General features: G+C 36.0%; 1 protein-coding gene, 1 long non-coding RNA gene and 1 other non-coding gene across 8 annotated transcripts in view; 1 reads left to right on the top strand and 2 right to left on the bottom strand.

Moving 5' to 3' along the window:
* The window catches only part of PDHX (pyruvate dehydrogenase complex component X), a 64513-nt gene that overhangs the window by 22448 nt on the left and 15326 nt on the right, over window positions 1–26739 (bottom strand). For all 4 annotated transcript variants that reach the window (XM_038563038.1, XM_038563037.1, XM_038563039.1 and 1 more), the window contains 3 exons: window positions 14847–14947; window positions 8776–8975; window positions 5745–5843 (listed from right to left, as the gene is read on the bottom strand). In XM_038563038.1, coding sequence (XP_038418966.1) covers window positions 5745–5843; window positions 8776–8975; window positions 14847–14947 — 400 coding nt within the window. The remainder of the gene's footprint in view (window positions 1–5744; window positions 5844–8775; window positions 8976–14846; window positions 14948–26739) is intronic.
* The window catches only part of LOC111090943, a 52337-nt gene that overhangs the window by 10178 nt on the left and 15420 nt on the right, over window positions 1–26739 (top strand). Inside the window, exon 4 of one of the 3 annotated variants that reach the window (XR_005373375.1) lies at window positions 10680–11063. The exons of the other annotated variants lie outside the window; for them this stretch is intronic. This is a non-coding gene — a long non-coding RNA (uncharacterized LOC111090943). Of the gene's footprint in view, window positions 1–10679; window positions 11064–26739 lie in introns of those variants that run through there. 3 annotated transcript variants of the gene reach the window in all.
* Window positions 20118–20228, bottom strand: MIR1343 (microRNA mir-1343). Its single transcript, NR_128813.1, has one exon. It is a non-coding gene; the product is annotated as a microRNA mir-1343 (primary transcript).

Raw genomic sequence — 26739 nt, forward strand, 5'->3', positions numbered from 1 at the left:
ACAACAGAAGGCAGACCAATGTAGAAAGAGGAGTGAACAAGGAGGAGAGGGTTAAAAGATGAAATGGGGGCTGGCATCAAACCCAGGGATGGCCAAGTCCAGAGCCTGTGCATTTTCTACTACTTTACTCACACCTGTGCACATAGTACACAAATTTTCTCGCGTGAACAGACTAGAATACAGTACATCTCAGGTTAACAGCAAGTCTGGGATTGAAGGAAAAAATGTGATCTACCTAATCTAAGGCAAAATATAGAACCTCCTGACTCTGGCCTCGAATCCACCACACAAAAAAGTAGCAGGGGCCTAACCAGACAGTGCTGGTTCTCAGAGCACAACATCATGATCGGAATGGGAAGAATGAGGGAGAAGAAGAGGTGCGTGGCCTAGGGAATGACCTTATACACGGTTAACGCTTTGACAAGCTTACTTCTGTTTGGAAATTAATTTTTAATTTACTTATATTCGTAACCAAAAGTACCATTTTCCAGTTAACTATGATTAACATTTACATGTGAAATAAATGGCTGCCAATATCATTTCTGAGGATTTATGCCATGAGCCAAAACCCTTGCCAGATAAATAAAAATATGAATATTGAGGGGCGCCTGTCTGTTAAGCATCCAACTCTTGATTTTGGCTCAGGTCATGATCTCAGGGTCATGAGACAGAGCCTCACATCAGGCTCCACGCTTAGTGGGGTGTGTGCTTAAGGGCTTTCTGCCCCCTCCCCCTACTGGCATGCTCTCTCTCTAAAAATAAATAAAACCTTAAAAAAAAAAAGAGTATTGATCTATAATAAGGCCTTCTGTTGTTGATTCAGAAAAAAATCCCTTCACCAAAAGATATTTAGCTTTTAAGAGCTCTTACAAGTCATAGCCTAACACTACTAGTCCCTTTCCATTATATAAGGTAATTAAATACATCTAACAAAACTAATCTGGGTTTTAAATCAAATTAAAGGGGCACCTGTGTGGCTCAGTGGTTAAGCATCTACCTTTGGCTCAGGTCATGATCCCAGGGTCCTGGGATCAAGTCCTGCATTGGGCTCCCCACAGGGAGCCTGCTTCTCCCTCTGCCTGTGTCTCTGCCTCTCTCTCTGTGTCTCTCATGAATAAATTAATAAAATCTTTAAAAATCAATCAAATTAGGGGATCCCTGGGTGGCGCAGAGGTTTGGCGCCCACCTTTGGCCCAGGGCGCGATTCTGGAGACCCGGGATCGAGTCCCACATTGGGCTCCCGGTGCATGGAGCCTGCTTCTCCCTCTGCCTGTGTCTCTGCCTCTCTCTCTCTCTCTCTGTGACTATCATAAATAGATAAAAATTTAAAAAAATTAAAAAAAAAACCTTTAAAAAAAAAATCAATCAAATTAGAGTTTAGCATCAGAGTGGCATATCCAAAACACATCCATACCTTTATATGGGGATCACTAATTTACTCTCAGGCATCAGTTAAAAATAAACAAACAAAAATAACAATTGCAGAGATTAAAGACTAAAATATTAATGCCTGAATGTCTATTTAAGAAAAGATTTGTCACACTAACGGACACATTTATATTTCACTATGAGCATAACTATTTTATCAAGAAACAGGCAATTTAGTTTTATGGTTGCAGTAATTAAGATTCTTGGGTAAAAGGGCTCTTGGTAAGAATAAAAGTAAGAAGAAGTAATTAATCATAAACAAGTAAACAGAAAATCAATTCTGGCCACTGCTTCACAGTAAATTTTTACTGCTAACTTTACACTTACATACCTAATAAAGTGTAAATGTTAATTATTGTTTAATAACAGCCAACAATTTAGTTTCTATAATGCAGAGAATGCTTTTAATGATTTCTGTCCATGAAATAATTAATCAGATTCTACTTGAAGATTTAGATAGGCATTAAAAGCTCTAAAAATTAGAAGAAAAACAAATATGCCACACATTTCTACACAAAGGCAGACAATGCCCTGGTAATTTACTCAGGGTAGAACCTTCTCTACCAGGATCCCTTAGAGAGTAATTCATTTCAGTGAGCTATGACTTAGTTTTAAAAAGAAATACCACTAATATTTAATATAATTATATATTAATTATAATATATATTATATATTTATTATACTAATATAATACATGCTACATACTCACCTACCACACCTATCAAATTTTTGATGCTGTGATATGAATACAAACATTTACTACAACTATGATGTAAGACACAGATATACCAAAGATGTTAGGTTACAGACAAAGAACAAAAATGTATTCTCTCTCTGTGGCCCCAGCACTAGCTTTCTTAAAATACATACACAAAGTCAAATCTATATGCTTTTGTGCAACATATATTCAGAGCTATATGTTTGGACAATATATTTGCTCCACTGCAACATTTAAAATAGCAACCCTAACACTGAGGATTTACTTCATAAACACAATGGATCAGAGGCACTTCCTCAACAGCTGGAACTATTCTACTTGCATTTTTAGTTGAGAATGGAAGAAGGAAGGACGTCCCTCCAAATTTCAAGAACTTGTGCTAAGGTACTTTAGGGGAAGCTTAGCCTGCAATTTTTCAATCTTATCAGAAAATGACATTTTTGTAGGTGACAGCAAGTCGGTTTTTTCCAAAGTCTACTTTAAACTTAAAACACAGGCATCTTTAGTAGTATATAAAACAAAAATCCTAAATAATGTATGCTTTCAGGATCTATGTTTCTCATGAAACCTTTTGTAAATGTGTCAGATTTTGAAGACAAAAGGTTGACTTTTATGGTGCAGAGTTAAAGAATAAGGAAAGAAAACTGAATTAGAAGGAGGAAGACGGCAAAAATATTAAAAATAAAACTATTTTAATAGTGGTTCCTTGGGGTATGCAGCAAGACAATACCATTTTGTTCTCCTTAATAAATGTTACATTACTATAATAACTTCAATTCAGGTTAACAAAAAGATATTTATTTGTTCATCATATAAGCACATATGGAAAGAGAAGGGAAAAAGGGAAAAAGGGAAAAAGGAAAAAAGGGCTATTTCATTCCTCTACTGACACACCACATAATGTCTTCTAAAATATCACCTAATAATTGACTTCCAAAGACTTTTCTCAGATCACACCTTAACTTTTTATCCAGCTCCTAGATAATCCTCCAACACAAGAAAAGCTGCCTTCTAAAAGTTTACCTCCTGATTATCTCAATTATAACTACTGGTCTACTGCCTACCAAACCTCCCTCTTAAGTTCTGAACTGTCTCCTGCAAATAATCTTCACCTCACTGATCCTGATGCCTATGTGAATTGTCAGCACTGACAAAAGGCTTCAGAGCTAACATGCACTCACTCCACCAAGACAAAGGTCTTATTTATATTTATCATTTGTATTTAATACCTAGTATTTGTATTATTATTATTAGTATTATTATTTGTATTTATGGAGCCAAAATTTCATTACCCAGACCAGAATCTCAAATTCATTCCTTGATTCATTGCTATCCTGGTCTATGCTCCACATTCTATCCTTTAGGAAGACTTCTGGATCCTGTCCTTATAATACTACCCAGATCAGTAATCTCCCTTTTATTTCTTCCATTTACATTCAGGCATTTTACCTTTTACCTGAATTACTTTATAAGCCTATTAATTTATCTCCTAACCTCAAGTTTTTTTCTGCTCCAATGTGTCTTATACAAGTTTGCAAAAGTAATCCTTCTAAGGTACAGCTATGATTACTTTATCAAAGATTTCACCAAATCTTGATGAATTAAATACAGATTCTCTGTCTTATCCCTCAGAAATATAGGTAAGTCTACCTGGTTATAAAGGAAGGTGCTTTATCCCATTTTTATGGAGAGTTTACTAAAACTCTAGATTGAGGGCAGTCTGGGTGGCTCAGTGGCTTAGCGCCGCCTTCAGCCCAGGGTGTGATCCTGGAGACCCAGGATCGAGTCCCACGTCAGGTTCCCTGAATGGAGCCTGCTTCTCCCTCTGCCTATGTCTCTGCCTCTCTCTCTGTGTCTCTCTCATGAATAAATAAAATCTTGTAATAGAAAAATAGATTGTTAGATTAATAAAATAAAGGTACAAATAGTAGGATGGATATGGTGGGGGGACTAAGCTTAACTGGCTATGAGAATACTTAATTTTAACTTTTTATGGCTAAGTGAAACCGTTTAAGTCTTTTAACTAAAAATTCATAGTCTAGTATACAACTTTTCAGTCAGAGATCAGGACAGCTGATTTCCGACTCATGTAGTATGGCAGGACTCACAGTATGTGTTTAAGAAAACAACATACACAGGTCTGATGAACAAATCAATAAGGCTGTAACACAGATAACTGAAGCTACCTAAGAATTAAACCTGGATTGCTCATCATAAAAGAAATGCCCCAAAATAAACCAATGCTTTAATGAAGAGTAAAATAAACCCAATGAAAAAAGAAAAAAAGAAAGAAAGAAAGAAAGAAAGAAAGAAAGAAAGAAAGAAAGAAAGATCGATCCATCCATCCCTTGGTCCAGCACTGCCACTTAATAATTTCATAACCTTCATTCATCTCAACTTAAAAACTTTTAGCCAATATTACTGATCACAGTTATCAACAGTAAATGGGGAATAAGCATATTGCTTTAAAATGTTAACTCAAGTTGAAGAATGTAATATTACTGCCAATAGAAATGTAACACAAATGCGCCTGGGTGGTACAGTTGGTTAAATGTCCAACTCTTTGCTTTGGCTCAGGTCATGATCTTAGGGGCTTGAGACTGAGCCTTGCTTTGGGCTACATGTTCAGGGCGGAGTCTGCTTAAGACACTCTATATCCCTCTGCCCCATCCCCCTCCCTCCACGCTCTCTCTTTCTCTGAAATAATACATACCACTATGGCAATTTTACATTAGTCATATGTCTGAAGGATTAATCTTTGTCCTCCCCACTAGACTAAATTTCAATAGAGCAGGGGCCATCTGTTCTCATAAACTCTTGAAAGAAACAAAATGTAAACAAATGGAAAAACAGATCAGTGTTCTGGAATAGGAAGACTTAGCATCATTAAGATTTCGATTCTTCCCCAAGTTAATTGTAAAATGTGATACAATCCTGTAAAAACACCATCATTCCCCTGTGCCTGAATTGTTTAAAATTCATTTAGAAAAATTATAAAATAAGACTAAGCCAAGAAAACTGGTCCATTGGGGAAAAAAAAAAAGAACGATGATAACTCTAACAAATTTTAAAACCTACTATAAAATATTTATAATTCTGAGTGTGGTACTAAACAAATTAGGTGCTAACTCATAGACAGTGGACTAGAAAAGAAAATCCAAAAAAAAAGCCAACAGCATATGGAAATCAGTTTGATTATCCAAGTGACTAAAATCCAAACAGATAAGAATGAAATTATTTTTAAAAGTATATTCCCAGGTTTAAAAAATTTAAATGTGATTGCAAACTTATTTCAAACCAACATAAAACAATATAAGAAGTTCACTGCTCTGTAATCTAATTTTCTGCATTTATCACCATTTCTAAGGATCCAGCTTAGTGACCAAATTAGAACCATTCTTCATTAATGCTGTAATTACTTCAAAACCACCCTTGCACAGAATACAATTTTGTACTCACAAAAGCAATTAAAAAGACAAAAGAACAGTATACGTCCTTTTAAATCTTAACACTGAATAAGCTCTTCTTTAAATACTTTTAGAAAAAGATGATCATGATAAATAATGGAATTGGTTATTATAAAAAAGCACAAACATACTCTTTAGTGAATATACCCCGAGGGCCAGTGGCTGTGCCCTGGCTAGCATCCAGGGCGTGTTTTTCCAGAATATTACGGGCAGCTGGACTTAAACGGAACCTAAGAAGAAAACAGAAGATTAACAAAACCAATAAACACTCATATTTGAGTCAAATATACCTAAACATCAAAGGTTTTGCCGATAATTAGAAAAATAAAACTTATAATAAAGTTAAAAGGACTCCTGTTGATAGTCGCAGTCAAGTAAATTAATCTGTACTAATCTGGTTTATTTTACTACCAAAACATTTTCATACACATTTACTTAGTTACTATTTCAAAATATTCTTTTAATAAGAGTAAATATTCAAAAGGACAGAGCTTCTATTTTTACTAATATTTTTCACATGACTCTTCATTAAATATATCAATAAGGAAATAACTGTACTCTTCCTTCACTTTTTTGTGGTAAATATACAAAAGATTTACAATTTTAAATGTTTTTAGGTATACAATTGAGTGGAATCAAGTACTATACCTGTTGTGCAATCATCGCCATCATCCATCTCCAGAACTTTCTCTCACACTGAAACTCTGTACCCATTAAACAATAACTCCCCATCCCCTACCCAGCCCCCAGAAACTAGCACTCTACTCTCTTTACCAATGTGACTACTCTAGGTAACTCATATAAGTGAAATCACAGTAATTGTTCTTTTGTGATTGGCTTATTTTACTTAGCATGTCTTCAGGGTTGATCCATGTCTTGTTATGTGTGTTTGTCAAAGCTGAGTAACATTCTATTATATGTATGTATATAGTACATTTTGGACACATGAATTGTTCCTACCTTTGGCTACTATGCATAATGCTGCTATACGTGGCTATACAAGTATCTCTTTGAATTCCTGCTTTCAATTCTTTTGAGTATATAGCCAGAGGAGGAATCACTCGATCATATGGTAATTCTACTCTTAATTTTCTGAGGAACTGCCGAACTGTTTTCCACAGTGACTGCACCAATTTACATTCCCACCAATGGTGCACAAGGGTTCTAATTTCCTGATACATCCATCAACACTTATTATTAACAGCAGCCAATCCAATGAAAAAGTGGTAGCTCATTGTGATACTGATTAGCAATTTCCTAATGACTAGTGACACTAAGCATTTTTTCATGTTTATTGGCCACTCATGCATCTTCTTTGGACAAAATGTATTATCTGAGTACTTTGCCTATTTTAATTGGGTTGTTTTGTTGCTGAACTGTAGCTTTCATATATTTTAAAAACTCATTATTATTTACATGAAAACATTTTTATATTACATATACTCCAAAAGAGTAAGAGGCAGAAACTTATGTTGATTGTTAGACATGGAAACTGAAATATACCAAAAGGTGACACAACTACTAAGTATCTACTCTTTGACTGAGACCTTTAGGCAAAGCAGCAAATACAAATGACTATACAGTCAAATAAAGAAAATGAGTCAAAGGGGTTGGGTCCAGAAGTTTATAATCAAGAAATGGAGAGGAACAAATGTGGTACTTGCTGCATTTCAGATAAATACCTCTAGGTGATATGGGCTCAGTGCCATCAAATCCTCAGATTTTTCAGATGAAACTGAAATTTTAGATTTTTTTAATGTAAAATTAACTACAAACAATTCAAAAAATTTATTTAAAAAATCACTGTATGGGCCAATAGTGTGCAATTCACAGGTCTGCTGGCTTTTTTTAAGGCTCCATATCCAGTGTGGAGCCCAATGGAGGGCATGAACTCACAACCCTGAGATCAAGACCTGAGCTGAGATCAAGAGTCAGATTCTTAACCAACTGAGGCATCCAGGCACTCCAGGTCTGTTCGTTTTTAAACCTACACTTCGGGGCCACACACTCATTAAGTCTCTAGTGATGAATCTTCACAAAATGACAGAGCACACACTATGATCTCTGCAAAAGGAGAAGAGTAGTTAAGTACATCCATTACCCCGCCTTATGATTTCCATGGTAAAGAAGAAAAAATAAAGGGAAGTTAAAGCAATGCTATGAGAAATGCTATGTGTGGGCATGGAAATTTATTAACTCAGCATTTCAAGAACACTGACAAGAACGGACTCTGGTAAACTGAAGGAAAAGATTTGAAAGCGTATGCATTTTTATTCAAGTTCAAAAGTGGTTCTTAAGAAGACTTTCCTCCATGAAGAGCTTCTCCTTATAAAGGAAAAGTAATTTTGTGTAATTGTGGAGAATGTTAAACGCATGAACTTATTAAAATAAAATCTTCAGACTCCGTCAATTAAAGCCATGTAAAGCTGAAGTGAAATGGTATGCACCAAGTACCTGTGTTATACAGGGACAAAACTGGGCTCAAATCCTCCAATCCGTGTCAGACACTCAAATGAAGAATGGCCATAAAGGCATGCATGTTAAGAGGCTAACTCCATTTTGTCAATTATATGTATAAAACCGGAATTCACACTGCGGTAACTAGAATTCCATGGGTGGAAACATGCTATGAAGTTTGGTTCATTGAACCCCATGCTGGAATCCTAAAACTGACTTCAAATTCAACATGGACACAGACTGTTTGCTTTGATCTCAGCTGGCTGAGCAGGGCTTTCATACCACCTGGAACATGGCAGGTATTCAATAACTACTTGTTTGTTGAATGAATGAAAGGAAAATAATCATTCTCAGATCTCAGTCACCTAAGGGAAAAAGGGAAGATCGGGATCCCTGGGTGGCGCAGCGGTTTGGCGCCTGCCTTTGGCCCAGGGCGCGATCCTGGAGACCCGGGATCGAATCCCACATCAGGCTCCCGGTGCATGGAGCCTGCTTCTCCCTCTGCCTATGTCTCTGCCTCTCTCTCTCTGTCTGTGACTATCATAAATAAATAAAAATTAAAAAAAAAAAAAAAAAAAAAAAGGGAAGATCAACCACTTCCTACATAAGGTGCAAAGATGTTTTAAATATGGTAATGACTAAAATATCCTAAAAGCTGCTTTAACATTTTTTTTTTTAAATCAGCATCCAAATAAACATACTCACTGCAGTTTTCCCAGTATGTGTTCCTTTTTGACAGGAGTAGAAATCTGTGGTTCGGGTGAGGGGGAAGGCACTGATGGTTTTGAAGCTGGTGATGGAGGACCTTCATCTTTGGGGATTTCAACATGTTTCCAATCTTCTCCTTCTTCAACTAGCAAACCAATTAGTGAACCTAGCCGTATATTTTTAGATCCTTCTTCAACCTATATTTTAAAAAGAAAATAATCGCAGAGATGGAAAGGCTTATGACCATATGAAGTAGTTTAGGTAATTCTGTATTAATTAATTAGAAAGATCTCTTAACTTGAGGTAAAATCTGCTTTTAAGTCAGCCTGCCTCCTCCTTCCACCTGCCACTATCCTTGCTTACTTTCCCCCTTTCTTCACCACTTTCCCCATCCCAGTTATTAATGGTACATCCTGAAATAAAAAATCTAGAATTTCTCCTCTGACAGCTTTCAAATATTTAAGAGCAATCATTACCATCTTCCTTTTGATGTCAATCAGGACAAACAGGAGACTGTGGTTTCATACTTCAACTATTTGTCTTTCCCAGATAGTTTCTGTATGATAGCTCAGGAATTCCAAGAGCTCACAAGGAATTAAGTACCCGAAATTAATCTTATTACTAACATTAATGTTAAATATGTTCAGTAAACTTAGTCGCTGGAAAAAAGTATATCTCATCGTATAAACAGACTTGGTTAACTACTCTGGCTAATGTTGATTTCTCTTTCCTTACACTTAATTTTCTTCCTATGTATCTATTTACAAAACCTGAGATATAAAATACAATCCCATGAATTTTTACAAGTACATTAAAAACACGGTGGTATCTCAGCTAATCAATTTTTCATAGCTAATGCCAATTAAAAGGATAAATAAGATTGAAGTTTTCTTTAAAAAGTGTATGTATTTCAAACATTTCAGCAGCATTAATTTATAAAGGGTTGTTTTAGTAAGAGAAGTCCCTAGAGAACCTTCAGATGACAATGTTTTTAAGTTCAGCTCTAGAAGAAAATGTCATATCTTCAAAATTTTTATTATTCTCTTTACATTAAATAAAGTTCATTGCAGATGTAATTTAATGAATACTAGAATGAGAGGCTATAGGATATTCACTAATAAAGTAATTATAAATAAGAGTGTAACTCCTAAATTGGGCTTGGCATTCCTGATTAACATTAAAATTGATGCTTATTATTAGTATGTGCACTATTTATGTATAGATGAGGAAAGTGAAGCACAGAAAGGTTAAATGACTTGTTCAAGATTATAAGGCCAGTAGGTATCCAAGCCAGGATTCAAATGCAGTCCGACATTACAGGTAAGCATTCAACATGCCAAGTACCAAATCTGTAAAAACTGCACTCACAGAAAAAAGATGATCATATAGCAGTTCAACATCATGCTCCTACTTTAAAAAACAAGCAAAAAGAGAAGAAGATATAGACTGGATTATAATTTATTTAGCTTTTAATTCATGGGAAACACAGACTCATTTACCACTTCAATGTCATTTACTCAGTTCAACATGAAAAAATTAGAACTGAGAATATTTCCCACTTAGTAGAATTTGCTCTGAGCTTTGAGGGTTTTCTCAATTAAGAATGTTATAGTCTACAGAGGAGAATCAACTGAAGGTCGCACAACTTCAAATTTCAACCATAAACTTTCAAACAATGAAATGCAACTTTGAAGGTGACCAGGCAATTTAATGAAAAATAAGGGGGGGAAAGGGACCTAACAATAAAACCATGTTGAAAAAATACATTCTTAAAAAAAAAAAAAATACATTCTTTAGAGAAACACCAGTGATAGTATTAGAGTGAGATGCAGCTAAGAAATTGATTGAACAACATGAAAGTTACCAAAAAATATATATTTTTTGCTGTTTTTTAACTTTAGGATGATCAACAAAAGGAAACATTTCTTTTTTTAAGCTCTATGCCCAACATGAAGCTTGAACTCACGACCCAGAGATCAAGTCACATGCACCACCAACTCACAGCCAGCCAGGAGCTCCTAATGGAAATTTTTTGTTTTCCTATCCATGGATTTTAGTTTTCAGAAAGAATTCTATTCTTGAAAATTATTTTGAATAATAATGGTCTATCAACGTAATAAAAACCTATCAATGAATGTTTTGCCAGTCAATAAATTAAAATTTCTGAAACTTACATAAGTTTAAATAATCTTAACCCTTTTCACCCTCAAAAACATCCTCGTTTGTAATAAATCATATAGTAACCCTACATATGGTAGAAGCCAAACCAGACAATCCTCAATAAACTCTCCAAATAGTGGCTCAGCCGGTTAGTGTCTGACTCTTGATTTCAGCTCAGGCTATGATTTCTGGGTTGTGAGATTGAGTCCTGCATTGGGCTCAATCATTAAGGTTCTCTCTTCCCCTCTCTCTGCCCCTCCTCTCCACCAAAAAATAAAACCAAAAACTCCAGATATGTCATCCTAATATTCTACTTTATTGACTTAACATTTAAAATACCTGCTATCGGGGCAACTGGGTGGCTCAGTGGTTGAATGTCTATCTGCCTTTGGCTCGGGCCATGACCCCAGGGTCCTGGGATCAAGTCCTGGCTCTGGCTCCCTGCAGGAAGCCTACGTCTCATCTGCCCATGACTCTGCCTCTCTGTGTCGCTCATGAAAAAATAAATAAAATCTTAAAAAAAAAAAACCCACCCCAAAACACCTGCTATACAATTTTCTGAATAAATTTAAGACTAAGCTTATGAACTGGTACATATGTAAAACTTTAAGGTTATCTGTACTAGTAGCTAAATAAGATATTAACAGCTTTCTCATTAACTGAACTAAACTGGAAATGAATCATAAAATAATCTAACAGCAATTATTCTTTATTAACATTATTAAAAGCTTCTAAGCCTGTTTCTGGATCTAACTGAAATGTAATAAATATTTTATATCTAAAATGGAAATCCAGATACAAAAATTACTAATGAGAACAGAGATATGAAATTGGGCAGGGGGAGGTGAACAATACTAAAACCCTTCAAAGCCTATGTAAATAAATCTCCATGAAGAGCAAGATACGTAATAATTTCTAATGGTTTCAAAAATGTGTGCAAGCTAAAAGCCAGAGTTTTATATGATCACTTGCCTTTTAAAAAGATCAATCTCCAACTCATTGATTTTCAAAGTAAAGATCTCTCTCTATATTCTTACAAAAAATCAGTTCATTATGTGTACTCAAATGAGGAATATTCCACAAAGAAAGACACAGGTGTAACTTGCACGGCGGTGGAAGGGCTGAGTGCAGAGTATGGTAAAAGACTAAAAAACCCAATAATATCACCCAATATCACCTTGATTTTTTCTTTTAATCCATAAAACTGTTACATTGTGACATGAATATGCTCCCATTCCTATTATTCAAAACGCATGTGGAATAATAAGAAAGCCATAAAGCCCTAAAATACACAATCTTTTCTTTGACAAGGAAATAGCCATTTGTTCTGCTAAAGCCCTTATCAATCATATCTCCCTCTCAGCCCCCTGCCTTTTCAGAGCATTAGAGGCCAGATGAATAGGCACTACTGACCTATAACACCGTTAACAATTTGAAATGCATTATGAAGCAGCTAACTGGGAAAAGCTATCAATTCTGGAAGGCTTTCATAGTCAAACAACCCAGAGCTAGGGCCAACAACACAGCTTGCCGAATGCACACAATAAAATGTAGCTGGGTGCATTACACATGGTAATTCAAACAATCATTTCCTTTTTTCAAAATGCTGCATAAATTAGTTGAAACTGTTTTTGGTATGAATATATTTTCCTTGTTATGAAGGTATAGAAATTTTAGCTTTCCATCCGTATTTCCTCTAAGGAAGTATTTTCAACAATATGTTTTAACATGGCTGTTAATATTGTAGATGAGAATCTACAAAGAAGTTTTGATAATTAGAAGGTAAAAAGCAACATTTAAGTGACTAGAAAAAACGGAAAGGATTTTCTAGTAAGAAACACAAATGAAAAACTGTGTATAGATCTATATCTAATTAGGCTATAACATTCCAAAGTGTAGTCTTTGGATAAAATGTACAAAGGAAGGTGCTGTATCCATTCTCAAAACAGAGGTGAGCTGGTTTTAATCAGAATTAAAAAGAGATATGCAGTGTCTCCTCCAAATCAAACTACAGAGACACAAATGGATACTTACTGTTCAGTTGCAAACAACCAATTACAAATTATTTAGATGAACATACAAATTGACATGGGGATTAATAGTCACTAAGAGCTGAGTAATTATAATAACGAAAGTAGCAATATTTATCAATGCTTGGTGGGTGACGGGTCTTATAATGAGCGTATACAGATTATTCTCAATCTCTATTACTGCCCCATGGCGCAGATATTATAATCTCTATTATGAAGAAAAAGGCACAGAGAGATTAAAGAATTTGCCAATCACAGGTGGGGGTGGCACCTGAGTGCCTCACTCGGTTAAGTGTCCAACTTGGTTTTGGCTCAGGTCATGATCTCAGGATTGTGCGATCGAGCCCCACGTTGGGTTTCACACTCAGTGTGGAGTCTGCTTGAGATTCTCTCTCTCCCTCTCCCACCCCCTCCCCCTGCTTGTGCTCTCTAAATTAAATAAACCTTAAAAAAAAAGAATTTGCCAATCATTACATAACTAATAACCAGCAGAACTTATTAACTCTATGAATCAGGCAGTGGGGTAACTCCAGAGCCTACAATCTTAGCTCCTACAACATACTATTACATGTTCTAGAAGTTAAGAAACATAATCCATCAGTGAATATACCATGCAACCCTAAATAGGGTTTAGCATTTCAATTCTCATATAAATTCTAATTATTTCATTATAAAAACAAAATAGCTATTATAGAATATTTAGACAATACAGTAAAATAGAAAATATAGGGTAGGAGGATCATTTAGTTCCATCTTCCAAGAACAACTGACATTTTTATAACTTTATTCTAATCTTTTCTATACATATTTTTCTTTAAAATCCTATGAGATTATAATCATTACCCATACACAATTTTAAATGCATTTTTTTCAAAAAATTTTTGAATTTTTATTGATGTATAACATCATGTAAAGAAATTACATTTTTTTCTAGAAACAATTTCTAACAGCTACATGATATTCCACATTTTCTTCTGTTAACCTTTCTTTTATTGCTAGACATTTTGACTAAAGGTCTGTATTAATAGTTTCTGCTTCTAGCTATACCATTACAGATCAAGGTATAGCTCCATATTTTAAATTAGTTATAAAGTAAAGATTGCCCAGAGAAGAGTATTTAAAATTACTGCATATTTTTAAATTTAGATCGCAAAGGAAATGACTTTGGTCTTGCTAAACCCACAAGCCTATTTTCCATTAAAAAGCTTACAAAACAGAAAATATACTATCAACAGACAAGACATTCAACTATACTCGAGTATGTGGAATATTCTAAAACATATATTTTTATATTGATACATTTTTAAATGATTACAAAAATGTCCAAACTGTAAGGATAAGTCAGAACTGGACAGGGCCATTGAATGTGGCTATGAAACCTGCAGACAAGAACCTGCACAGGACAACTTAAGAGAACAAAAGCTGAACAGATGGTCACTTTACACACTTCTAATCCTAGGAGTCCTGGGGATAGACGAAGATAGGGTTTCTTTCTGATTTTCTTTCTTTTTGATTTTACCACTGCATATTTAGAAATTGCTAGCTCTAAGCTTTAATCTATTGCTTTGTCTTCAAATTCTCCCTCAAAGAGCTTTCTCTCTTCCCAGGCCAGAACGGTTCTCATTTTCCACTAGGGAACCCAAAATACTGAGCACCACTGTCATGGCTGAAATATTTCTATGTTGCCTGATCATCACTGGCTATTAACAGACCTTCAGACTAGAATATTTTAAACATCTGAATTAAAAATATACTATGTAGATTCAGATAACACAACACTATAAATACACTATTAAAAATAAAAGGTGACTTTAATTCAAGGAACTTCACATGTTAGAGATCTTCATCCCGTTGAAGACAATCAAAATGAAAACTTACCACTATTTTGGCCAAGATGCCATCATCACTTGCATCTAAGGTAACCACAGCTTTGTCAGTCTCTATTTCACATAAGGCATCTCCAGTACTCACAGCTTCACCTACAAAACAAGACTGGGTTTGTTTTGTTTTTTTAAAATATGAATATTAGTATATAGGCTGGAGTGTGTGTTAAGTACGTAAAACACGAAAAATGAATACCAAAATATTCGGTAGCTAGCTCTAGGTTGTAGAATTATAAGTAAATCTCACTACGTAAGTATGTGTTTGCATGTGTCTTTATGTATGGTTTGTTATATTTTCCAAAAGGTCTATAATGGACATAAACTACATTTGTTATAATAAAAAAAAAACTACAAAAGATCATTGAGCAGGTATTAAAAATGAAATCACATTTTAGAAACAATAGCAACAAATGCATATTTCCGTCCACAAATCAATTCTGGACCCATTTCTTTCTTTTTAATATATTTTGACTATTATTCCGCAAAGAGAAAAGTTTTACAATTAACAGCACTTCTGAGTTAACATTGTAGGGTAAGTTCAGAAACCCTGTTGGCACTGTAAAACATAAATAATAAAGCATATTAAACAAAGACAGACAATGTCAAAGACACAACTGAGGTCAAATAAGAAACATTTCTGTGCAACAGAAGCAGTATGGAAACTCAAAAATGTTAAGCAAGACCTGACTTGCTGTTTCTGGATCAAGAAACAGGTGGGAGTGGTTAGCAGGGAGAATGCAGCAGTTTCTTTTGGAATAAAGAGAGCTAAGTGATTTGCTGAAGACAGGGATGCAAATCAGAATCTCCCCTTAAGGTTCGGGCTGGGTCAGTGCCCCCACTCATAACAGGAGGCTGATAGAGGCGGCAATCAAGACCTGTTGACTAGGACTATGACTTTAATCAGAACTGTAGGTCTAGGAAGGTGGGGAACAAAAACATCACCTCAATTCCAGGATCTGAGCCAAGCCACCCTCTGGCTCCATTATACTGCACCTACGGATATCTCCAAAATCAATAGCAAAATCCCTAGACTGGGTGTGGGGAGAGGGTGAGAATGGAGGTGGATGGGAAGACACTGAAACACAAATGAAAAGCCTTCTGCTGAAAAAGAAATGACAAAGTTCCAAAAACATTCCAAAAAATTTAATGCTAAGAAAGAAAACCACAAAACCAATAATGGAAACAGAAATTTGTTTCAGATGCAATTTACTGAGTGCAACCTGTCAGAGATTTTTAAATAAGTATTTGAGGATGTTTAGAAATACAAAATGGAGATAAAAGATCCATCACAAGAATAAGAGATAAAAAACAATGTACAGAAATGAAACAAAATGACATCACATAGGAAGAAAAAAACTAGAAAATTTTGGAAATGAAAAAATAGTCATTGAAATAAAAAGAAACAATGGGATGTACTATCTAGACTGGACATAGTGAACTGAAGTAGTAAATTAAAGGCAGCATTAAGGAACTACCTTGAACTGACTACAGGCAGAGAAAAAGGTTAAAAATAGAAGAGAGCAGTAAGAGACACAGACAGAAGCTGCAAAGTTTACTTTATTCTGTCAAATGGATTTTCCAGGGCAAGACTGGAGGGAAGAGTGGCAAAGCAATACATGAAAAGAAAATTGCTGATAATTTTCTACAATGGAAAAGAAATACATATCCTCAACATGATGGAGCTCTGAATGAGTTTAGAATAATTGTAACCTAGGATGTATTGCCTAGAAGAGGGCACTGGGAGCCTTGTAGCTTGCCTGAAAATAATTGTATCTTGACTGGGGGTGGTAACCTGGTTATATGTGCAAGTAAAAATTAATTGAGCTTATTATGCTTTATGCAATTTATACCTCACTAAAAAAAATTTAGCAGAAAAAAAGTATCAGACTGTATGAATCCACATTAGATATACTGTAGTGAAATTCCATACAATAAAAAGAATATTAAAAGCTACCAGAGGAAAAACAAAAAAACAAAAAAATCCAGATTACTTCAATGGAATGACAGAGAGCCGACTTCTCAGAAGCTGTAAGAAAAGTCAGAAGCCAATGGAGGGAAAAGCTGAGGAAAAGTAACTATCTAGAATTTTATATGCAGCCAACCCATCAATCAAGAGTGGAGGAAGAGTGGGCACCTGGGTGGCTCAGTCAGTTATGTGTCTGACTCTTATTTCGGCTCAGGTCACGATCTCAGGGTTGTGGGTTGTGAGACTGAGCCCCAGGTAGGGCTCTGCCCTGGGGTGGAGTCTGCTTAGTATCCTCTCTCTCTCCCTCTCTGTCCTTCTGCCCCTATTCACCCTCCCTCCCTTTCATTAAAGCAAACAAATAAATAAAGGAAAAGGATTCTTGAGACATATAAAGGCTAAGAAAATTCACCATCTATTAATGAGCTATTAAAAAATGCAGTTCATCAAGAAGAAAAATGGACACAGAGGAGACCCATGGACTATATGAAACAAGCTACTACAGAAATTGATAGAACGGTAACTATGAATCATTTAAAAGTTAATTTCTGAGGGTTTAAAAAATGTAGAACTCAAACTCTAAAAACAGCATAAGCTGGATAAGGAAATGTTTAGTTGATGGGTAAAGCATGCTAAGGACTTTGATATAAATAGGCACAAAAAATGTTTAAGAACTCTAGATATTGGCAAAATTAACTATGTATCCAAAATACTTACTAATGTATACCCCTCCAAAAACCAGAAATATAATCTTCAGCATTCCACAAAGCAGAGGAAAAATTAAATAAAAACTATTATCCAACTGAAGACAAGCACATGAAAAAAATTTTAAAAAGCCACACCGAAATTATAGAAATAAGTCTGAATGTATCAGTAATTGTAATAAATGTAAACAGATTAAAACAACCTACTAAAAGCAGCAGAAATGATCAAAATGAATACAAAAAAATAAAATCTGGATAAATGTGGCTTACAAGAGACAGACCTAAAACAAACCAGGATAAAAATACAGGTATAGAAAAGCATGTAACATACAAATACACTCCCTCACATATACACCAGAAACAGCTGGTATAGCAGTATTCATAGGCTCACTCAATAAAAAGACATAAAGGAAAATCTAAAATGCTAAGATAAATATGCTCTGAAAGTTCACTGTACAGAAACTATTTCATTGTATACCAAGATGGTGACATAGATGGTTATATTATCTCAGTTAAAACAGTTTAGAACTATCAATATAAACTATTTTAATGAAATAAACACATCTGTTAGATGATATTTACGGAACACCAACAAGGTGATTATTGGCCTAACCTCAAACAGATTTTCCTACTCAACAGATATTTAATAAAAATGCTTTAGGGCACTGAGGATACAGCAGTGGTGGGGGGGGATAGTTAAGATTCTAACCTCAAGAAGCTTGCTTACTTCCTAGTGACAAACTGGAAATTATGGTGGGATTAGATAAAGTTAGGATGCTATAGGAACACTCAGGAGGGGTATCTAATTTAGTTTTTGCAAGGTGAAAGGCTTCCTAAAAAGTAATATGTACATTTACATAATTATGTATATTATATACATATTATATATAAATCTCATAACATAAACATCATAATATTTATATATAATACATATATAAATCTGAGCCTGAAAAGATGAAAAGACAATCAAGTAAAGAAGCAGTGATCCAAGCAGAAGGCACAACATACCCAAAGCCCAGGAGGCAAAAGAGAACAGGAAACTTTGGAGGAGCTGGCTACTAGTACCTGAGAGAAGCAATGAGAGATTAGGCTGGTGAGGTAAGCAGAAATCAGACCAAAAAGGAACCTTGTATGTCACACAGAGAAAGCAGATTATATCATCTTACACACTTCTTTATAGTGACAGATGTTTTCATAGTTAACACCTAGAAATTCTGTCCATAAGAAAACAGTATGTTTCATCACTTGTGCTCACCCCCTGCAAATTCTAAACACCCTTTAAGAACCATAGATAAAACGCACACACACACACACACAAAACCGAACCAGATTAACCATTGATGTCAACCTAGATGACTTTGTTCCTATTCCTGAATTCCTACAACAGCTGTGATTAATTTGAAATGAATCACAAATTGCATTATAAAATGTTATACTGCTACAGTTACTTGTTTTTTTCAATTGGGTTTTCCTACTTTTTACCAGGCTATGAGTTTCTTCACAACAGCAATAAGACACCTCTTAAGTGTTTTACATTCTACCTCATTACCCTGGACTCCAACTAGTGTTTCATATATAATGAGTTTGAGATTAAAACACTTGAGGAAAAAAACTGCAGTAATTTCACAAATCCTCATGTCATCATAAGGTATACATCAAACTATCGCTTGTATTTCATTTGGTTCTAAAATTTGATTTGTAGCATGCTTCTAACAGTAAATATCTTGGTGGCCTATTTCCTTTCTGTGTTTTAATTATATGTACACCTACTCACATAACATAGACATATAGATTAGTTATATGAGAATGTCAAGAGAGAGAAAATGGAAAGAAACACAAAGGGTCGATCCATTATACAGTGAGCTTTCCCCAGAAACCATAGCAAAGTTTAAAACATTGCATTAACTATATAAGGGCACATTACCCCTAATTTTATGAAACTAATGTTCTAGCTATCAGTAATCAAACATAATATAAATATCACAAGAAAATTTTGAGTCTAATAATAAGCCGTGATGACTCTAAATAGCCTCAGTTTTGGCCTTAACAATTTGGTGCTATAATTGAGAAAAGATGCAAAGCAGAGTGGTTACAAGGAACTTTTCCAACTCAGACACAGGTTTGATTCCAAGCTCTGACACTTGCAAGCAATCTTCACCAAATTACTTAATCTCTCTCTCAGGAAGGTTTTGAATGCATAGCTGTTAAAGAAAAAAGATCATGGAACTGGAAATGTTAGGTTAATAACTCTTCACATACATCTTCAAATAAAACACTTCACAACATCTTTAGATAAAAACATTAGGTATGCTATTGAGGACCATCAAGAACCAAGACTCATTCTCACTCCCTAACCCATACTGTCATTTCAAACAGATCATTCAGCAAACATTAGTATAGAAGACGTTATACTATGCACTGTTAACACAATGTTAAGACACGGTGCTGTCCACAAAGAGCCTGGTGTCTAGAGGAGAAGGCTGAAAAGCCAGGCCCGAGCATCATGGATGATGTGAGGTGACAGACGGCTCCTGAGCTGCCATGTTGCAGAGATGGCAGCTTTGCAGTGTCCCTGCCCCATCTCCTTGTGGCGCATGTCAGCAGCCGAGGTGGAGCGGGCCCGGAGCGAGAGTGCGGGCCCCAGGAGGGGCCAGAGCAGAGGCCCGCCCGGGGGCCGCTCCCCAGCACCGAAGCCAGCATCATCGTTGGTTCCTTTGTCCAGATGGGTGGCTGTCGGAGCTGAAGCCTGGAGTTACAGAGGCTTCCCTTTCTCTTTTTAAATTCTGCCTATGAAGTAGAGTCCTGATCAAACACAATGGTCATGTTTATGAAGTAAACACATCCTGTGACTTTAACAAAATAATTCGGTCCTGCCAAAAATTAACAACAAAAGTATTTATTGAGAAGGTGTATATGGTGGTAGTGGTGGGAGCGAGCTAGCTTTTATCAGTAAGACCACATAAAATCACACCTACATGAACATTAAAGGAAAAAAAACCTCTTCTTAGTGCTTGGTTGAAGTATAGTAGCAGCTACGATTTGAGAAAAATAATTAAATTGTTTACACAACAAATACTAGGTAAGTAGGTAAATGACACTGTACAAGACAGTATAGTAAAAAATAGTAAAATCAGACAGACCTGCTTCAAGAAGTTTTTAATGGGACTGAAGAGTACAAATAAGCAGGCCATGGCCATCCCACCCAACCAGGGCTTACTGTAGTGTGGGATGACAGACCAGGGGCCCCTAGTCACTGTTTGCCAACCCTTTTCAACTCATCACACAAACACAAAATATTATTTGCACAATCAAAAACCCCAGGCAACTGTGTTCCTAGGCCATGTGAGGTCCTACCCTGAGGGTTAAGGGCAGGAGTAGCAGTTTGAGAAGGGAACAGCTGGGCAAAGTTAACCTCCCTTATATCCTTCTGACCCCTTACATTTTATATGTTGCTCATTTAAAGTGCTCAACACACTCGCGGCTAGGGGTTGCCCACTATATGGGACAGGGAAGACAGAGAACCTTTCCATCGGCAATCAGTAATTGCACTCACTAATTCTAAAATACTGACATAAGAGAAATATTAACAGTAAATGTAAAAAAGCACAGATGGAATGCTGTTCAGCAATAAAAGGAAGGCACTGCTGAAACAGGCTACAACATGGTAGATGGAAGAAGCCAGTCACAAAGAGACGGCACATTATAGGATTCCACTACAGGAAATGCCCAGGAAAGGCAAAATTTGAGAGCCAGAAAGCAGATCACACTAGGGATAGGAGAAAGAAGTGACTGCAGTCAGGCACCCAGGATCTTCTGAGTAACAGAAATGCTCTGAAATTGGATTTTGGTGATGTTGCACCACTCGTTCTACTTTAACTAAAAATCATGGAATTGTGCATGTAAAATCACCAAAATCTACGATATGTAAACGGTATCTCAATAAAGCTGTTAAAATTGTAATATACTGGAAAAAATAGTGAAGCTACCTGTGAAATGCATGTTTCAAAAGTTTTCCATTTTAGCACCATCAACATGGATACAAATCCCCAAAAATAACAGATATCAGAGCTCTTCTACAGGAGAACCCAGACCCATTATAGCACCACAATGGTACCTACGGATAACACTTCCAACACTGATAAACTCCCTCAAAACACTTTACTTCAGAATCTTATACTCTACAATGAGATACAGTCTAAAGACTTACACAAAAACTATCTGAGATAGTCGTAATTCGCAGTCACATGACAGAAGGAACGTCCACATAAAATGACAGTCCCTGAGGGAAAACATTAAGAGCCGTAAATATGACTGATGACACACATCCTTGTCTATGTTCCAGTACTGGGACTAAGTACATACTTGCCATACTGCCTCAACCTAGTTTTGTTCCAGTATTTCATGGTATGCGCTGAAATAGCTCAAGAAAGAAAACAATGTTTTTCATACCCTCAAGTAATCGCTCACAAAGGGGGGGAACCAGAATGTCTTCTTCCTTTTGTCATTTTAGCAGATTATTTCAACTGGTGAAAAAATAAGCTATATCCATGTCAATTAAACTGAAAATATCTGAAACACATTTTTCTCTCCAAATAACACACTTGTAAACAAAGATGTGGAATTACAGTTCAGTTCACCTTTCAAGAGATTCTAACATTGTGCATGTTACCTATTGTTGTGTCTTCTCCACAAATTTTATAATCCATATTCTTTTCTTAACCCCAGACTGAAATTAGGTATTGTAATACTTGTTATAAAAATGCTTCGCTAACATTCATTAGATCAGCAAAGATGGGAAAAATTTATATATTATTGCATATTATCAAGACTCCAACAAAACAAAACAAAACTGAGTTATCATAGAATTCTGAAGTCAGTTCAACTCACCCCCGGATATTTCATGGCAGAGCGGGAACCCCAAAAGACAAACCATGATTCCCAGGCCAGAGTTCCTTTTGCTGCATCTTTATCACCTTAGCTTAAAACATACACACCCCTAACTGCCCCTTCCCCTGATGACACTAGTAATTGTGAATTACAGAGTCTCCAACTTTCAGGAAACATTAAAAGTCTATAAGACCAAACTGCTATCCATTAAAGGTTATCAAATCATTAGCCTTTGCTTAAAAATAAACTAGACTTTTAATTAGATATATCACTATTCTTTAGGAAGAAAAATTCAATCCTCTTAATGTTTGAAGGTCTAAACTCATTGTTTCAAATAAGAGTGACCATGCATTAAAAAGATCTCAAGATCAAATTTTTTAAAACGCAGCTAATAAGAGAAAAAAGCATAAAGTTTGAGGCAAGATTTTAAATGTTTTTAATACAGAATGACTTAACCAAGCTATCAGAAACGTATCAAGCACCAAACTTAGACATACAGTCACATAAATGTACTATACTGTACATAAATGTTAATGAAAAAAAGTAAGTCATGCTCAAAAGCTCACAATGAATCATAAACATGGTGAACTTAAAGAAAGAATAGTGTGAATTCCTGAGGACCAAAAATTAAGATTACTCTCAATTATTTACAATATATTAGTAAAGAAATGTTTCTCTTCAATTGGCAGAACACAATTTTAAGAGCAACCTTCAGGGAAACATGCTCCAGGGGCTTAAACACATCCTGGCTTACCCTATGTGAAAACAGCACAGTGTAATCAAAAGGAAAAAAGAACAGGATGATGAGACCATATGTCTCCTGGCTCTCATCATATTCTCCATATTCTAGTGGATGTGAAGAACTTAGATTGCCAGTGAGCCAGTTGCCAGTGAGCTAGAAGTCTAAAAGATAAATGTGGTCCAAAGAATCCCTCTTATCTACTTGCCTCAAAATGTGAAAAAATTTAATCTTTTTATAATAACCCGAAAAGGCTGTTCGTGTCTGAATCATTATGTAATGACACCAACACTCTCATATCGAATGTGGAAATAGCAAAAGCTCTGTAATTCATCAGAAAAAAGAAACCTAAAAATAGACTCCAATTGATTACATTATTTATAAAGGCGAAACTTTCTTAGATACTGATAATTATTTTTAAAGATAGCAGCCATGCAGAGCCAATTGCTCAGAGTGCTTCCTAATGAAGCACTGGCTCTTTCACTTATGTGATCTATGTCTTCCTCAAATTCTAGACAATTCTCTGCACTTTTGTCTTGAATATTACCTTTTTCTCATTCTCTTTTTGTTCCTAGAATTCTTGCTACTGGATTACTGGATGATTTTCATTTGATTCCCCATGTCTCAACTTCTTGTTCATATTGTCTACTGCTTTCTCTAGGCTGCATGCAAACTAAGTTGCATACAACTTCTGTTCACTAATTCTTTGTTCAAACTTTAATCCAACCTTGAGTTGTTCGTTTTCTAGTTTTAAAGACAGTATTTTTCATTCTTAGAAGTTCTGTTTGTCCTTTTCAAATCTGCCTAGACTCTCTGGAGAATATCTGTCTCTTTTCAGATTTTCCATTCCTTGTCTTACATGTTTAGTCATTTTAAACATATATTTTCATGTATCTAATAATTCCAATTAACTGAAGTTCTAGTAGGTTTAGTCTTGCTGCTTGTTATATGCTTCATGATTTTTGCTCCTAAAAGACTATCATGTATGTTATTAAATTTGATATTGTGAACTCTTTGTAAGTGGGACTTTATCTGGGAATCTTGTATGGCTTGGACTGGAGGCTGTGTCCTTCCATAATAATGGCCTTTGCCAGGTAACTCAGGAAGATTATCAGCCCAGAACCACTTTACCCCTGCTCTGGGTTCCCAGAAAATGCAAGTATTCTAAATGTGAACCTGAAAGCCTCATGAGGACAGGCCTATGAGAGCAAACTTTCAAGGAAGTAGGCATTCTTATTCCATACAGATCCTAAATCAAACAAATGAATCTGCTTGTTATCATATAGCATTAAATTCCATCCATAAGCTGATGACTCTCAAATTTCTATCTCCGAGTCAGACTTCACTCATGAACTTCAAATCCAAAACCAATTGTCTATTCAACACCTTCACTTCAATGTCTAATAAACATCTCAAATTTACCACATCCAAGCCTAAACCTAATTCTTTTTATCCCTCCCCCCCCACCCCCCCGCTGCCCCCAAAAAATCCTGGTCCTAATTTCATTTATTCTTCTTCTATCTCAGGACCAGTGGAGCACCTGGCTCCAACTCCCACTCATCACTGTGGATGCTACTAGCATTTGATGATTCCCCTTTTTTTGTATTTAAGCATTACTTACCATTAAGAAATCTGTTTTATAATTTTCTATCCAGTAGTGAGCAGAAGCCTTACCTCATTCCTTCGATGGTCATACTGACCCAAAGTCCTCAGGGAATTGTGAATGAGCAAAAGGGACTACTTAAATCATCTATAGTTTGCTCTTGATATCAGAGTGCCATTAGGGCCTGCTCCATTCCGTGTAATCTAACAAGACTCAAGAAAGCACACAGAAATCACCTCCTATAAAATAATCATGAGTGTGGATACACCTTGGCTTTAGGATAAGGACCCTTACAGACTGATAAACTAACAAATGGTATTTGAGATCCTTCCTATAATCTATCTGACATCACATACATACTATGCCTTAATCCAGCCCGAACTACCTACTATTGCCAAAATATATGTCATAACATCTCACTTCCAAGATTTTGCCAAATTGTATACATTATTCAAAGTGTCTTTTCTCACTTTTTAAAAAACAAATAAACAAACAAACAAAATCCATGTATTCTACAAGGACCAGGTCAAATAGTATCTCATCCGTCACATTTCTTGCTTTTGGCTTACTCTTCCCTTGCCAACAAATTTACTGATCAACCACTTATGTTGCCAGGTGTGTTCCAATTACTATGCTAGTCATGAAAGAGAAAGACATACCAAGCTATATTCCCTGAGGAACAAAATTAAGTAATGCTTCCAACCAGACGTGATACCTTGCACAGCAAGAGCCAGTCACAGTCATCTGGATAGCCTCAGTGTATCATACCTCCTAACCTCCATGCTGGTCTAATCCATGGTCCCAAGCTCCTGCTGTGAGGTCCATTTTATAATCTACCTTGCTGCCTTTCCTAGCATCCCAGTCTCCCTCAAAGAACTGAGGCCTTCTCCTAAACTCTCAAGTTCATTTAGCTACAGTTCAGAAGTAAATATCTGTAGTCTTCTTCCCAGTCCCCATACTTTGTCATCACTGGGAAAAGTGATACCATGAATGGCTCTCTCTCCTGGAATCACAGCATAACTGTTAGACTCTGAATTCTTGCCCACTACCTAAACTCATTCAATGTTATTTTACAAAGCACTGAACTGGACCACTCAATAGCAGCATTTGTCTGGATGACCTCTGTGCCTGATGAGTCACATACAAGTCCTTACTAGGGCTACTCTCTGGAATCAGACATGGCATCCTAAGCCATGTCATCCATAGGCTCCCCTCATTCTGTTTTTAACACCTGGTTCACCACTTCTTAAGCTGAAGCATAATAATGACTACAGGGAACCATCTGCTCCATTTTTCTGTATATCTAACAATCTCTAACAGGGACTAGAGATTCATCCTCTTTCTTCCACAAAAGTTTAACATGTTGCACAATGAGTAAAGCACAGGGAAAGATGGTTGTATCGAGTGCTGAAAAAGCTACCCCCAGTCAATACCTGCATGGGAGAAGGTTACTCTGACACATTTGGCAATGACCAGAGGTGGGGAAAAAAAGGGAAAAAAGCAGCCACGAGAAATATAAAGCCTCCTTCTTCAGATGCCTTCACATGAATTGTTCCTCTGCCCCTCTGTATGATAGAAATATAATACATTTTACTATCGAGTTGTGCTAGAATCCTTGTCTACTGCTCTTCTTTTGAAAGTTTTATTATGCTTACTTATTTGTTCTTGTCAATAAAATTTATAATCAACTTGCTTTGCTTCAGGAAACACACACACATATATAGATAGCATCATCATAAAGCCACAGTGAACTTAAGGGGATCAACAAGTTTATGATGTTGAAACTAAAAGCTAAGTATAAAAACTTAAAACAAATGTCTCAAAATATTTTACCATTCTCTGCTTGTGAAAAGACAGAGGCTAAACCCAGAAAACCTTTGCTACATTATGTATTACCATGGGGAAAGTTTATTTAAACAAACTTAGTGGAGGATATGATTTGTATCGTGTTGTGCAATACACCTGATTGGAAAAGAATCCAAAACTATGAAG

Source organism: Canis lupus, chromosome 18, assembly GCF_011100685.1.
Source record: "Canis lupus familiaris isolate Mischka breed German Shepherd chromosome 18, alternate assembly UU_Cfam_GSD_1.0, whole genome shotgun sequence".
NCBI classification, from domain to species: Eukaryota; Metazoa; Chordata; class Mammalia; order Carnivora; family Canidae; genus Canis; species Canis lupus.